This window comes from Sinohyriopsis cumingii, chromosome 13, assembly GCF_028554795.1.
Source record: "Sinohyriopsis cumingii isolate HCF-2022 chromosome 13, ASM2855479v2, whole genome shotgun sequence".
Lineage (NCBI taxonomy): Eukaryota > Metazoa > Mollusca > Bivalvia > Unionida > Unionidae > Sinohyriopsis > Sinohyriopsis cumingii.
This window is the reverse complement of record NC_142973.1, coordinates 80,928,632-80,945,792: the sequence shown is the minus strand read 5'-3', so window position 1 is coordinate 80,945,792 and position 17,161 is coordinate 80,928,632. Positions and strand designations below refer to the sequence as shown.

Sequence of the window (17,161 nt, the reverse complement as noted above, 5' to 3'; positions counted from 1 at the left end):
GCTAAGAAGAAAATGCCTTCATGACCTCTAAACTACATTGAAAAATGGTACTATTATTCTAATAATAATTTTTTACTCAACTCATAACTTAACCCTAATTTTATAGAAAATGAGATTAAAATATATTGAATGATCTCTCTGCTTGCTTCAATACAAATTCTGATGTAATATGTGATTTTTATCAATTTTATAAGTTTATAGAAATGGAATATTAACAATCATCAATGTATTGTTAAGTCTTAGTCTTAGGGTATATTTTTATCACATGTACCTATTAAACTAATTTGTATTATACAAACAAGTTTAATGTTCCTTCACTGATACTCAGCTTCATCTGAAAATGATGATAAATCTAAAAATAAACCAGGAGTGTTTGTAGCAGTACGCCTTAAGACATCTAATCGAACTCAAGCGTACATGTCTGTAGCAGATTTCTAAGTGCTGGTAACTATGAATTTCAACTGCAATACATGAAAAAAGCTGGAAACATTTATGTCTGGCCACGATTTCATGTGAACTATAGAGCATCTTGTTTTGACATTAAACCAGAACTTGTCAGTGAAAGGGAACATTCTAAGTTGAATGTCACAGAGCTGAATAAAGTTAAGACAAAACGAATGAAACTTCAAATAGCGTATACAAGTAAATTCATTTACTCTGGAAAATATTAAGAAATTAATTTGCTTATTTCTTGCATCCAGGTAGTGAATTTTCAAGCTAACCACATATACACTGCATTGGAAACTTAAAGCAGACAGATTTTAGCATATATCGGGATATATAAATCATATATAGTGTCCATAACCTTCATACAATACCAGGAACAGCCATGTTTAATTCTACACAACTCCCATTATTCATGTTTTAAAACTACAAGTTGGAGTTTACTGTTAATTTTTCCACATGCATATAATGTTCAGCTGAAAATTCCATGCAAGTTTGTTAGAATATGGTTTGATTTACATTAAAATTTCAGCAGAATTGGTCAAGAGAATTGTTACTTTTGACAAAAGAGCCTTATCTAAATCATTCATTTTTTTCCAGTCACTGCATGCCAGTTAACAAAGAAGTTAAGCAGAAACTTTTGATACATTGCTTTTGTACTTTTCAAATGAGAATACATGTAGTGTCCATAACCCTTTTCTATGTTCTATGTTAACCAACTGATATTTTTACCACATCAAGTTCCCAGAAGTCAAGAAAATTTGTTTAATTGATTCCTATGGTTTCAACAACTTTATCAAGGTAATATAAATATTTTTACTTGTTATGTGAAGTAAATACAAGTGAAGTTGTACCAGTTTACTAATTATGTTTTAACTGTTGCCAGAAAGAAATTGGCTTATTCCTTAGATGAGTTTTTATTACTAAAAAGTTATTGTTTTTACTTAAGATCTAAACGTGTTATTTTACATTAAATAATAAAGGTTTTAACCTTTGTCTTATATTTACTTATATTTTATGTGCACCCTGTGGTGTCCATGTCTTCTCACTGGGCAAAAAAAGAATACAGAAAAATATATTTATAGTCAACTGTTCAACAAAACATTAAAAAGGTCCAAGATGCTGAACTTCAAGAAAAAATTATTTGCGCAGGAATTCAGACCAAGCCAAATCGGACCTTTAGTGACTTTTGGGCCAAATACCATGTTTTAGCCATAAGGTAATGACACAACTGGCTACATTAGAAGAACAAATCAACAAGTTCAAACTAAAGATACGAGTGTTTGTTTCAGGGTATGGTAAAGATCAATTACAAAGTGGAAATAAATTTTGAAAATTCCTCATAGAATATGACTTGGATTTCATTAAAAAATGTTCTTATATACCTAACATAAATGAATTCCTTGATGTACATAGTGTAAACTGTAGCTATTTATATTGTCTACTAAAATGATGGACCGAGTTTTCACCTTCAACCTTGAAATAGTTGACTGATTTTTAGAAAGCATGAAACAACCGATTTTTAGCCAGCATGAAATAGACAATTGATTTTTAGCCAGCAAGAAACAGACAATTGATTTTTAGCCAGTTTGAAAGAACCAACTGACTTTTAGCCATCATGAAACAACCAACTGATTAACCAGCATGAAACAATTGATTTTTAGCCAGCATGAAAGAACCAACTGATTTTTAGCCAGCATGAAACAACCAATTGATTAGCCATCATGAAACAATTGATTTTTAGCCAGCATGAAAGAACCAACTGATTTTTAGCCAGCATGAAACAACCAATTGATTAGCCAGCATGAAACAATTGATTTTTAGCCAGCATGAAACAACCGATTTTTAGCCAGCATGAAACAGAAAATTGATTTTTAGCCAGCATGAAACAACCAAATGATCAGCCAGCATGAAACAACCGATTTTTAGCCAGCATGAAACAGACAATTGATTTTTAGCCAGCATGAAACAACCAATTGATTTTTAGCCAGTTTGAAATAGCCAGTTAATTATTAGCAAGCTGACTGATTTTTAGCCAGCTTGAAATAGTTGATTGATTTTTTGCCAGCTTGAAAGAGTCAACTGATTTTAAGCCAGCATGAAACAGACAACTGATTTTTAGCCAGCATGAAACAACCAACTGATTAGCCAGCATGAAACAATTGATTTTTAGCCAGCACGAAACAACCAATTGATTAGCCAGCATGAAACAGCCAACTGATTTTTAGCCAGTATGAAACAGACAATTGATTTTTAGCCAGCATGAAACAACCAATTGATTAGCCAGTATGAAACAACCAACTGATTTTTAGCCAGCATGAAACAATTTTTTTTTTCCAGCAAGAAACAACCAAATGATTTTTAGCCAGCATGAAACAACCAATTTATTTTTATCCGGCATGGAACAGACAACTGATTTTTAGCCAGAATGAAATAAACGACTGATTTTTAGCCAGAATGAAATAGACAATTAATTTTTAGCCAGCATGAAACAACCAACTGATTCTTAGTCAGCATTAAATAACTGATTGACTTTTAGCCAGCTTGAAGCAACCGATTTTTAGCCAGTTTGAAACAACCAACTGATTTTTAGCCAGCATGAAACAACCAACTGATTTCTAGCCAGTTTGAAACAACCAACTGATTTTTAACCAGCATGAAACAGATAATTAATTTTTAGCCAGCTTGAAATAACCAACTGATTTTTAGCTAGCTTGAAATAGCTGATTGATTTTTAGATAGCTTGAAATACCTGATTTTTAGACAGCATGAAATACCTGGATGATTTTTAGACAGCGTGAAATACTTGATTTTTAGACAGCTCAAAAAAGCTTGCTTAATTTTAGACAGACTGAATAACTTTCTGACCTTTAGACAGCATGAAATAGTTTGATCATATTTAGCCAGCTTGAAATGGCTTGCTGATTTTTAGCCAGCATGAAACAGCTGAATGATTTTTAGCCAGCATGAAACAGCTGAATGATTTTTAGCCAGCAAGAAACAGCTGAATGATTTTTAGCCAGCATCAAACAGCTGAATGATGTTTAGCCAGCTTAAAACAGCCAACTGATTCTTAGCTACTGGTAGCTTGAAATAACTTAATATTAGCCAGCTTTAAATAACTGACTGATTTTTAACCAGCACAAAATTGTTGCCGATGTTTAGACAGCTTGAAATAGCTCACTGATTTTTGCACAGCATGAAACAGCTGATTTTATTTTTAGCCATAAATGATCCATAAAAGCAAATGATATAGAAAAATTGTACATAAAAAAAAGCTGGAATAAAAGAGTGAAGTAGAAAAGCATTTCTGTCATCTACCATCTGTTAAGGAAAATGTTGTGACAATCAAGGTGAAAAATTAAACATCAAGAAAGATAATTTATTAGTGACTTACTTGGTGACCATTGTAGCACTTAGTGCAGAGAGATCAGACAGTTGCCAGCATACTCGTCGGAGCACGTGTTGAAGTGGTTGACATGTGGAAACAACCAGGGTCTGGATGATCTCATAAATTGGCTGGTGTAGGGCAAGTAAGTGGACACTCCACAGCTTCCTGGTATTTACTATCTGAGTTGTTTCCTCTTGTTTTAGGACCTTAGAATACATATTTCAAAACTAGGATTAATTTGTTTAAAAGAGACTTACAGAAATTAATTAAAAACCAGAAATTTTTTAAATACAATGTTTCTTTGACAATACTAAAGCAATTATAATAAATTTGGAGTCCGACCACTACTTTGCAAATACAACCATTCTAAGCTTGTTTATTATAACAAATAAGAGCTAAAAGGCATCTGCCCACCTTAGTGAATACAAGAATAATCTCCCCTTGGATTGAGGGAATGGCACTAAATCCCATCCAAACTTCAGTTATTATTGGAATGCATATACATGCTATGAGAGGTCTGAAAGTTAACTTGGTGTGGCTGGGAGGGTGTGCCAGTATTACGACAGGTAAGTGTTATCAAAGAAATATATTGTATTTTTAAGAAATTGTTTCCTTCTTCAAATGTGTTATCCAATCATAATACATAAGGAGAAAAAGGTTAGTAGGTGACAGGAGTTACATCCCTTACCCTAGGGACCACCCAATTCCTAATCCTCTAATGGACATGAAGCAACTTCAAATCTTGTTAAAGATATAGGGTACAGTTAGCAATTGCATAAAGCCCTGATGTCACTTGTTGCAAAAAACTGTCTCCCCATTTTATCCAATTAACACTGAGTGCCCATGTCATTATGAAGCTGCTGAATGACCCAGCAAGGTGCTGTAATAGGTCCCACCAGGTCAAACTGAGCCTTTAGCAATAAAAGATCTACAAGGTAAAGGAGAAAATCATCTCTGACCTCCATCCCACAGACTGGATAAAATTAGTTTGGGAACAGCTGTGCTCAAATGTTCCATTGGTGATACTGCCCTAACATCGTGAGCCAACAAGAATCCCTCGAAGGGACTTATGCTTATTGGGCAAACTGAATTTCCAGAAACTGAAGACAAGACCATCAATTTGTATTATCTGTTAAGTGTTGACACCATCTCTGATATTCTTCAGCAATAACAAGATTTTCAAATTGGTACACATATTGGATGTCAGCTTGGCACCATATTCATTTCAGTGAAAGCAGACATCATTTAAAGTCTTTTAGTGAAAACCTCAAGCCATAATGATGATCTATTCTTTGAGAATAATGACAAGATTTTTAAGACAGTCATCATGGCAGCCATACTGGATGTATGACATCACCGTTTTCATTTAGGACCAACTAGGTATCATAAGAAGTCTAATGCTGAAAACCCCATGTTGATATAGCTATCTATTTGGAGAGGAGTAGAGATTACAATATTTCAAGATATGGCTTTTCTTGCAGGAGTAGCAATAACAAGATATTTAAGTTAGCTGCTGTTGTGGCCACATTTTACATCAGATCAGCACCACTTTCATGCAGGACCAACCAGACATCGTAAGAAGCATTGAAGTCTTTTACACAAAACCGTAATCTTGACAAGACCATTAACTGAGTAGCAATAACAAGATTTTCAAGATGGCAGCATGCGTGAAAGTCCAACAAAGAAAGTGGTTTCACAACAAAAGATTGTTTCCCCATAAGCAGTAGCCTGATATTTGCAACAAAAGCAGAGGCAGTCATAAGTGGAATCAAACCATTATAGCAAGACTGCAGAAAGTTGGATCAACAAACAAGGGGTGTATCTCACTGTTGTTAGAAAGTACAGAAAGTATAGAAAGCAGGTTTCATACAAGGTGAGTCAAAATGGCTTTTGTTTCAATTGTGCATTATTTAGTTACAAAGCAGGTTTGATATGAGGCAAGTCAAAAATGCTCTACTTTGAATAGTACTTTATTTAGCTAACTGATTGTGATTGTGGCCCATTGCAATCAGAGGGATATGACTGAGTCATGGCAGAATAGGGACAGTTTGGCTGGCATGAAATTGTCCAGTTATTGAGGCTAGCATGTGTATGGGATATCGATCCCAGTAGCCAGTCTAAAATTCTGATATGAGATGGTAACTGAGGCTGTTGTTGCTCTATAACTTGCTCCCCAGCAAGTGACATGGTTTGAACCATTGCAAGCAAAATTGATGACATCCTTGTCCCTCAAGATGAGCTTCTGTGCTTTCCCTTTCAGTACCCCTAGCAATACCGCCCACTGACTTCAGTCCTTGTAATATGCAAGCCTGACATGTATTCATAGAATGACAACCATTAAATACAGGTGTAGCATGGCATGCATTGTGAACTTTGAAGTGTCCATACAGACCTACACATTATGACAACTACCTGTAGAAAGGCACACATGGCCAACAATACAGGCAGTGTATTAGAGCATCACCATGTATTAGAGTGTCACTTTTATCAAATACAATTCTAAAATATCAATTCTAATAAAAACTTACCTGTAGGAATGGCCATCTGATTGCCTATACAGGTAAAATCACCAAAGCATCACTTACAGTAACTATGAAGTAGATGATGTGACTAAACAATGCATAGAAAACCTACCTGTACATATCAAAACCAAGGTGGAAATAAATGAGCTTTTTATAGTACACAATGTACATGTACATAAAGTGCACTTAAGCCTCACTGTTCATACTCACAAAGTGGACGCTACAATATCTCTTTCAGACAGATCACAAGCAAAAGTAGTAACTGAATAATTTATGGGATTTGGCACCAATCCTGGCATCAGGGGGAGATCAATCTAGATAATATTTAGCTATTTAGCTAAGAAAGTTTTAGCCTGGAAGGGTTGTATTTGTGAGGTAGTTGTAGTTCTTCCTAAGGTATTATGATCACATAACATATTTGAAGAAATGCAAGCATTATATCCTCAAAATAACACCTTTTCGTAAATATAACTATTAACATGCATCAAACTTAGGAATCAGATCACAATTATGAATAAACTTATTTCTTCAGTGATGCTAACTGTGTCAATCTGAAAAGATGGAAATCTGTTACAAACCTCCTTCGTCTGAAAAGGCAGTGGTAGGGGAAGCAACTCAGATAGCATCATTAGACCACTCAGGTAAGTGTATGGAGCTTTTAGGGTGTGCTTCAGTAGTTCTCTTATAGTCCGTGTCCATAAACTCTGGTTAAATGCTGAATGGGAAAAGAATAAACCTGGTTAACTCTGTTCAAATTTTTTTACAAAGAATTACCAACAAACAATGAAGTGAGCAAATGAAGTGCCTTAAAGGAGACCAGAGATCAAACTTTTCCTTTTATGTATGTAATTCTCTACAGATTTTAATTCAACTGTAATGTTTATAAATTAAATATCGTAAGTGGGTAGTGATTTTATTGCGTGGAAGATACCATGATTCCATAAATTGCCGAGTTTTTCCGAGTTTTGATTAGACGACAGATCACGTGGTTCCGTGATGCAATATTAGCCAGTCCTAGAATACAAACATAAACATGGCGAGTGAAACAGACAGGAGTAGACCAGATTTGGGTAGCACATTCAAAAGTTGAATCTGCTGTCTGATATAATAGTTTATGTACTGTAAGGTCAGTGCTCAAATAAAAAAATTTAGGCACAGGCCCCGGGCTGGTGACTTAAATAAACTCAAACTCAAACCCTGACTGAAATTCCACAAGCTCAGACATTTCATACCTGTTAACTCACAAGCCGGGAGAAAAAACTCCAAATTTTTGGGGTATTTCCTTATACACCTTCCGATCTCATACTATCTAGAAAAATTCGCAGAGAAGTCCCGATTATTACATTATGTCTGTCAATTTTCATTTCTCAGAAGAAGAAAAAATCACAAACCATACATAAATAGATATAACGTATGCAATCCACAAATGACATATTCTATTTTATCACTTGTGAATACTGCAGTGATGAAATCAGTGCCGGATTTAGGCATAAGCTAAACAAGCTAAACAAGCTAGAGCTTAGGGCCTCACAGTCTGAAGGGGCCTCTCAGTTTTATTTTATACCAAATAGGGCCTCTAAAGCTTCCCATAGCTTAGGGCCTCGCTATGTCTAAACTGCCACACTGCAGGCATAGTAGCTGTATGACTTAAAAATTGTTACAGCTACGTTAAAAATCCAAATCACACACACACACACATCTAAATCCAGCACTGGACGAAATAATTAATATCACACGTCAATTTTTTTCTTCAGTAAATAGAACGTTAAGGTTAAACATTATTCACATAAATTTCAGATGTTTTTAAACAACTACAACAGTACTATAGTATAAAAAAAATTAAAAGAATAAAATTGTCACCAATTAGCTTAAATGAATGATCACTGTGAATGCTGTGAAATTTCCTCTGCAAACAAAATCGCATCTCCATTTCTGCCAAAGAAACTCGGCCAGTTAACACCTGACATTCCTCTACCGTATATGTTAAGTTTGATTAAATTAAAACAAGGAATAAAACAAAATGTACCATGCAGTATATGTGTCCCTAAAGAACCAATTCAGAATAAACATTTTATTCAGTAAACAGTGTTACATGCATTAAGACTTAAACCTAAGAAAATAAGGTGGGGCATAAAACGTGGGAAAAACTTTTGCCACACGTACGGTAACTTGTGACTGCAGATTTGAACTGTTAAAATGAAGTCCTAGGCATCGTAAGTTACAACAAAATAGGCATTGTTTATTTGGCAATCAATTGTTGGTGCTTACATACACACACTGTCAAACATGGTTTCTTTGAAGTATGTCCAAAGGGCAGTCCTTTTCACAAGATAAATGCAAGGATAAGGATTAACTGTTAATTAGTCACGCTGGCTTTATTGTTTGCGTACTTAAATCAAAACTTTAGCTATTTTGCAGTTTAGCCAGAGCTGACCAGAATATGAAAAAGGGGCTTGTCCTGGTGGAATAATAAGGCATATCACATGGAGAAATGGCACGTCCCATGGACGCTCACACATTGGGGCAAGGGGGTTGGGTCAAAAGTCTCCTCCCCTAACTTCTATTGTCAGCCAGTTAATGTGAAACTATGACCTCTTTTCTTTTAATCGCTGCTATTTAAACTGCCCAAGGGATAGTTTTACATCAGTTCCAATTATTACAGATTACCATTTATACATACTACATGTAACAGGCATAGACTGAAAGTGTTTTTTTTTTTTTTTTTTAAAGATTACTGAAAATTGTGTTTTCTCAAAGCACGACATGTTTAGAATCTTACTTTTTGCAAAGCTTCTATCTGATTAAAATCAGATCTCAATTTCACCTAGGACAGTGGTGATTTGATTTAGATTGTGCCATGTCAACATCCTGAAAATACATTTACTCATTTCACCAGCGCGATCAAAGTTTCCTCAGGCAAACAATTTTTGTTTCGACAAACCTGACGGGCACATCAATCTGAATACAGGATGGGCCCGAACTAAAATAAGAGGGGCCCTGAGTGTCGGGCTATCAGATTTTGTTTAGCAATGCTGGTGTAGATAAAAGATCTGTGAATGGATTGTTGCATTTTGTGGTCACTTACTCTGCCTTCTGCCTATTTTCGTAACACACGTTTAACACTTTTCCCAGGATTTAAAATATCCAACGTTATGTCTGGAACAGCGCCAACTTTTAGTTTAGGCCAAGCATTTGCGTATCCTAGAGCTGCCATTTTTTCAGGACTCATAAAATTAATTTGAGAAATGTAACAAGCACATAGTGCAGTATGGTGTTGCTTTTGAAATCGACTCACTTGTAATAATGTATCCATACATTCTTTATGCCTTTATCTTTTGGAAAAGAAAACAAAAATGTTGTCCACAGGCTTTTCTTAATGAGCTATTACACCCGTAAGCAACACAAAACGGTATTGTCTTTTACTCTGGAAACTACCACTTGGGATGCTGGAGTCGCTACTATGACGTCACATCCCGAAAGTAACCGAATAGTCACGAAATTTTGCATACAAGGTCACGGAAATTCAGCTCCTAGAATATATGCGAATACTGAAATATTGGCATTATGGTCGCAGATGATACTTCAGAATAAGGTTTTCTTCAATAGTGCTTTTATTATTATTCTATATTTCCATTGGTTTCTGGTCTCCTTTAAGATACACAAATGTTATGAAGTACAGTAAAACCTGTCTTGAGAGACCAACCATCGAATGTTGAATTTCTGAACCATTTAAGAAAGAAAATTAACCACAGTCACTGTACATATATTCTATTTTTTGTTCATAGTTCTTTGGAAACTGTTGCATGCTTTCATCTGAAATAAATTATATAGCAATAAAGATGTACATCTATCATCAAAAATGGATCACGTTTATATTTAATGATTACATGTACATATAATAGCATACAAAATTGTTTCTAATTTACTCCTTGGCCTTTATAACACCCTGACACATAAACTGTTATTTTGCAAGTGGTCTCCTCTTTTTCACTTCTTTCAATTACATTAATTCTTTTCTCCAATATTACAATTTGTCTCTTTTTTGTTGGAGATCCTGAGATTGTTATTAATGTGCTAGGTGTTAATGTTATCAGCGCTCAGTTGTAACACTAGAAATGATGGTTTTCCTCAGGCTTTGGGGAATATATATATATATATATATATATATATATATATATATATATATATATATATATATATATATATATATATATATATATATATATATGTACACCAATGAATGAAATGAAAAGACATAATTAACTCAGCCAGAAACAGAATTATTTCTTCATTTACAGATGACATATATGGATTAACTATTTTTTTAAAATTGTGTGGGAAGAAAAAACTATTACATAAAAATAAAATTTAAAAAAACCCAACTGAACCATTAAATGATATCAATCAAATATGGGAAACGATTCTCACTTGCTGATTTAACTGACAAAGACCTCATTCACCCCAAACAACAGAAATTAACTCCAAAGACAAACAATGTAAATGACCACTACCATGACTTTTGGCACTATAAAGGTAGTTCATGATATGTACTTTAGCCTGGTTTACAGTCGAGAACAAATGATATTAAATGCTTGAAGTGGCAAATTTACAAACCAGTAGACAGACTTTTTTTGTACTTTGTTTTGATCAGAACAGTCTTTACTTTATAGCAGTCATTGTAACTAAGGCTTAAATAAAGGTCAGTGATTTTTGTCTGTTTTCAGGATATTGTGATCCAAAGTGCTGGAAAAATCTGCATGTACATTATGTTATAAAAGATTCCTCTCCTAAAAAATACAAGTTCCTAGTAGGCAGAAAATGGAACATTTTAGGAAGTGTTATTACTGTGATTAATCAAACTGCTGCATAAAGAGGAAATCTGAACAACCAGCAGAAAACATTTCAACAAAAGACTATCAGAATATGCTAATCTGCCCAACCACACTGTCCAAGAAACTGACCTAAACACAAAATTCAACCAAAAACAAGACAAATGAAGAGTAACACAACATTTCTGAACCAACTACATGGTAGGACATACAAATGACATAAGTACAAAATTTGTGCAAACCTTGTAAGGAAACTGAGTTTGTACAAGTATTTTCCCATGATAGTATATATATGGTCACACTAACTGGCCCCAAAACTGGTTGAGGCAAGTAGGTCATATCAGCTTAATTTGCGAAATTAACTTAAACAGAGAAAGTCCAGTTGGATACAAAGCAATGCACTGACCTTCTGACTCAGACTGTGTTAGGGAGGGTTGAGTGTAAGCTGCCAGAGTGTCAATAATGTCTTTCTGAATCTGTAAATACATTGTACACAATATTATCAAATAAAGTTCATTATCTACAAAATTAATAACTTAATTTCATACGCAGTTTAAAATATGAAAATTTTATCTGGCATCGAAGGCATGGCTTGTCATGGCATAATGCATAAAATCATAATGTATAACTCGGTGACTCGATCAAACTCCATTCTCAATGACTCACTCAAACTCCATTCTCAATGACTCACTCAAACTCCATTCTCAATGACTCACTCAAACTCCATTCTCAGTGACTCACTCAAACTCCATTTCATTTTATTGTTATTGATGTCACATTTTCCTTGTCAAAGCATGAAAAATGAATTATATTTGATAAGATGGTGAATGAAAAATATTTACAACACAATATTTTTTTTCCGAAAGCAGTCTTTTCCAGCAGACTTCAGTATCTTGTCAACCTGACTTTTTTAGAAAAGATTTAAAACAGGTTTTTCCTAACATCAAACATGAACTATGATAACTGTTTTTCAGAACAATGATTATCATGTTTGTAAGAACATATTCTTTTCTCACAATTCTTATTGATTTGTTAATGAATTCATAATTCCCAAAATTGATTAATTTTCTAAATTTTATATTCTGTGCCAATAATTGATCCCCCCACCCCTCAAAATAAGTGTAGTAAGAACCCTAAATAGTTTGTAGATTTCATGGTAACTAAAAACTAATAATTGAAAGACCTTAACTAAAATATAAAAAACAGATTCCCTCTCTGAAATAAGCACCCCTCAATGAAGTAGGACCTATGTTGTATGCAGTCAGGCAACTTATAAGTGGGTGCATATAGTACTGACAAAAATGTCTTTCCTTTTGTACAAACACTAAAAATGACAATGACAAAATTAAGTGAAATCTATGCACTGTGATCCTGGTATGTACCTTATGTAATACTGGCAGGTAGATTGATGTGGAGGGCACAGAACAAAGAACTGTATGGAGTTCAAACAAGACAGGCAGTGTTGTCAAGTCTCGGAACTGAAAAGAGAAAATGCAAATTGAAATCATCAGAAAAAAAACATGAATATTAAACAACAGTGATTTTAATATCTTCTGTCACATTTAACTGTTAAATCTGGTTGGGAGGTTTTTAACAAAAATGACAAAATAATTTAAGTGCAGCCATTACAATGTTTCATGCTCTTTTTGAAAGAAAATACAAACAGATCTTGACAGTGTCAGACATATGGGAGGATACATCTTCTTTCCCATGAATTTAATTGAACCACCCCAGCAGATGGGAGGGCATGCCTAAACAGCCTATAAGGCAATACCTTCTTTCATATACATAAAATCTGTTTTGCACAAATCAATGTTCTTATATAAATGCACTGTCATGAGTGATCACCTGCAAAGCATAACTGGCAACCACAACTTTTAGGCAAAAAATATGTAATTTGATGCTGCTATGAATGACCATATAAAAAACCTAATAAACTCCACTGGCCTTTATTTAATCCTTTGGAACCACAACTGCTAAGGACAGTCTACAGAAACAGGGCAGATTATTCTAAGCAACGCAGGTATGAACAACTGCACCATAAGAATGGAGATAAACACACTGACATTTTTATTCAATCCCATGTAAACCAGACAAAAGTACTTGTCACTAATTCCCACTTTAGTTCCAAAGTTATGTAAATTACCACTGCAATCAATCCTTCCTTATTTAAAGGGAGCAGACAAGTATGTACACAGTCAACTCAACTGTGTTTATCTTTGCAAAATATGGCACATTCCCAATATTGTCATAATTAGAAATCTTCTTAAATGGTTTTACTGTATTGGTCAAGTATGTTTGTCACTAAGTCAATCTGTAATGCCTGGGGTAAATTAAGTCTTTGTCTTTGATAACTGATTATTGTTTTCCAGATCAGGCTGTAATGGTAAACAGTTTGTGAAGTTAACTTATAGTAAACATTAGCTTAATTAATTTTGTAATTAATACATGTGTACCTAATCTGGATATCAACTCCATTCAAGGTCCCATCAATGTTGACCTACATATTAAATTTCATTTGAGTCCAAAAAACCCTGGTCAAGTTATGCCATGGAAACAAAAGTCAAAAGGTTGGGCAATAAAGGGGCATAACTCCTGTAAATGACATCATTGATTACTATAAATCAAACTCATTCCATGTCTCATCAATATGAAGTTGCATATCAGACTGGCTTAAATCCAACCAACCTCGGTAGAGTTATTCTGCATAAAGTCAGGAGCATTGGCAATGGAGCATAACATTAGTAAATAAAGACGTGGAATGCAGGAAACTGAACTTATTCAAAGTCTGATAAATATAAAGCTTCATACCAATTCGGGTTGATATCAATAAATCCTGGTCAATTTACGTTGCTGAAACCAAAGTAAGAAGCTGAGCAAAAAAAGGACATAACTGTTGTAAAGGCTGTTGTGTAGAAATGAAACTGAACTATTCAAGAACTCATCTATATACTACCACATGCCAAATTGGATAATGTCATCTATATACTACTGCATGCCAAATTGGATTAAGTCATCTATATACTACTGCATGCCAAATTGGATAATGTCATCTATATACTACTGCATGCCAAATTGGATTAAGTCATCTATATACTACTGCATGCCAAATTGGATTAAGTCATCTATATACTACTGCATGCCAAATTGGATAATGTCATCTATATACTACTGCATGCCAAATTGGATTATGTCATCTATATACTACTGCATGCCAAATTGGATTAAGTCATCTATATAATACCGCATGCCAAATTGGATTATGTCATCTATATACTACTCCATGCCAAATTGGATTAAGTCATCTATATAATACCGCATGCCAAATTGGATTATGTCATCTATATACTACCACATGCCAAATTGGATTATGTCATCTATATACTACTGCATGCCAAATTGGATTAAGTCATCTATATAATACCACATGCCAAATTGGATTATGTCATCTATATACTACTGCATGCCAAACTGGATTATGTCATTTATATACTACTGCATGCCAAATTGGATTAAGTCATCTATATACTACTGCATGCCTAATTGGATTATGTCATCTATATACTACCGCATGCCAAATTGGATTATGTCATCTATATACTACCGCACGCCAAACTGGATTATGTCATCTATATACTACTGCATGCCAAATTGGATTAAGTCATCTATATACTACTGCATGGATTATGTCATCTATATACTACCGCATGCCAAATTGGATAATGTCATCTATATACTACTGCATACCAAATTGGATTAAGTCATCTATATACTACTGCATGCCAAATTGGATTATGTCATCTATATACTACTGCATGCCAAACTGGATTATGTTATCTATATACTACCGCATGCCAAATTGGATAATGTTAGCTACGATGTCGTAGCCTCAACATGATTTGTTGTGGTTGAGGCTACGAACTGATCCCATATCAGGTAATGGAGCAAAAAATATCATCACTAAAGTCAGAAAAACAAACAGTATAGAAATCAACTACATAAGTATAATCATGCTGTGAAAGAAGTTTGGCTTATTTTGAATTTATTAAACCCTTATACGATAAAATAAATTGGCATGGTTACTCTAACCTTATACTGTACGCCATGACAGATAACGCGAGACTCTCGCCGTGACCCCTTTTATACGTAAGGCTTGCCAGACCATATTTTGGATATTCTACGCTATATTATTATCAATCAAGTGCGAATAATCGCTTCTTGGTGAATTTCAAAGTTGCCGATAAACCGTATTTACTTTTAATGCGCAGAATTTCTGACCCAAACGGCGCCAAATGTTTACTACGATTTGTTTACATTTCCAAATAAGGCGTTAATGTCCTTATATGGCACACAAACAAACCAGGCTGAGAACGGAAGTAATCATTATTTGAAATAATATGGAGGACGATCTAAACGAAAATATCGGCTAAAAAAGGTAAACGAGATTTTTCAACTATTTCTACAATGATTTTCGATATTTCCGGTATTAAATAAGAGGACTACTCAATTTATTGGATTATATGCAAGGAATATGTTTAAGGTGTTATTATTAGGCTAAGAGAGCGCCGGGTGTGAATCACACCCGGCTTGCTCCATTAACACGTATATGCTCATGTTAGTACCCTGTCCACGAGGTACGAGTAAGGGTACTAATATTAGTACTAGGATAATGTCATCTATATACTACCACATGCCAAATTGGATTATGTCATCTATACTACTGCATGCCAAATTGGATTATGTCATCTATATACTACTGCATGCCAAACTGAATTGGATTAAGTCATCTATATAATGCCACATGCCAAATTGGATTAAGTCATCTATATACTACTGCATGCCAAATTGGATTATGTCATCTATATACTACTGCATGCCAAACTGGATTATGTCATCTATATACTACTGAATGCCAAATTGGATTAAGTCCAAAAAAGTTATACTGTGGAAATGAAATGTGGGAACCATAACTACGCAAATGATAAGAGAGCAGTCTGGAAATTGAACCCTTCTAGGCATCATGAATAAAAAGTTTCATGCTGGATAAAATCCAACAATTTTCATTCATGTTATCTTGCATAAACCAAATTGCTGAAGGAAAGATTGATGGATGGACAGACAGATTTCAGAGATGATTTTTTTTTTAACTACAAGGTTTTGCTGACTTTGTCAAGTGGGACCTTAATAAGTGTTTAAAGTGCACTGAAAGTTTTTAAATAATTTGTTATTATGAAATCAAACAGAATTTAAATAGAGAAGAACACATTCTCTTTTTTAAATGTATAAGAAAGACTCATGCCTATACACACCCTAACATCCACTGCAAACATGAACCCTTGGTACAATAACCTCCTTTCTACAACATCTGTTAGATTATCCAACTAAATGCAATAACTGATAAATGTATAATCATCATTTTCAAGTTTTGATGTTTTATATTCTGTAAATAAAGGATCTCAAATGAGTGTTTTAATACTAAATTTAAGAAACTTGTTGAATAATGTCCTGCTTCAGCAAGCCTTGGTGATCAAAAGCTGGACAATATTCACGGAGTTTCATAAATTTAATATTAAATCATTACCCATTTGAGATTCTGTTTTATCACATAGCTTTACAGTAATGGAAATTGTTTAGACAGAAAGAAAAAGGAATAATTTTGTTCATTCTGACTCGGTCACTGCACCTTTCATTTGCTGCACATAAAAATTAGTCCCAGACAGAGTTCTAAAATCATTAATATTTAAAAGTAGATTTAAAAATAAATAAATTATATGTCCTTCTGAATTATACAGACAAAAATTTTCAACACAGAATGTCCAATGCATGTGATGGTTCATACTTATATACCAGTTACGGCAGACAATCAGCGTTAACACTAAAGTCAGTCAGTTCCATTTCTAAACATTCCATTGTTGGGATATTCATGTTAAAGAAATTCCAAATTTACTATAATGAGTCTGTGACAGAATATTTTA

At 34.2% G+C, this 17,161-nt stretch overlaps 1 protein-coding gene across 2 annotated transcripts in view; it reads right to left on the bottom strand.

Annotated features, from left to right (window-relative positions):
* LOC149785893 (protein virilizer homolog) overlaps positions 1 to 17,161 on the bottom strand; it is a 160,433-nt gene that overhangs the window by 41,396 nt on the left and 101,876 nt on the right. For both annotated transcript variants that reach the window (XM_089979888.1, XM_089979889.1), the window contains exons 24-27: positions 12,569 to 12,664; positions 11,593 to 11,662; positions 6,936 to 7,072; positions 3,842 to 4,041 (exon numbers count right to left, since the gene is read on the bottom strand). In XM_089979888.1, the coding sequence (XP_089836014.1) occupies positions 3,842 to 4,041; positions 6,936 to 7,072; positions 11,593 to 11,662; positions 12,569 to 12,664 (503 nt within the window). The remainder of the gene's footprint in view (positions 1 to 3,841; positions 4,042 to 6,935; positions 7,073 to 11,592; positions 11,663 to 12,568; positions 12,665 to 17,161) is intronic.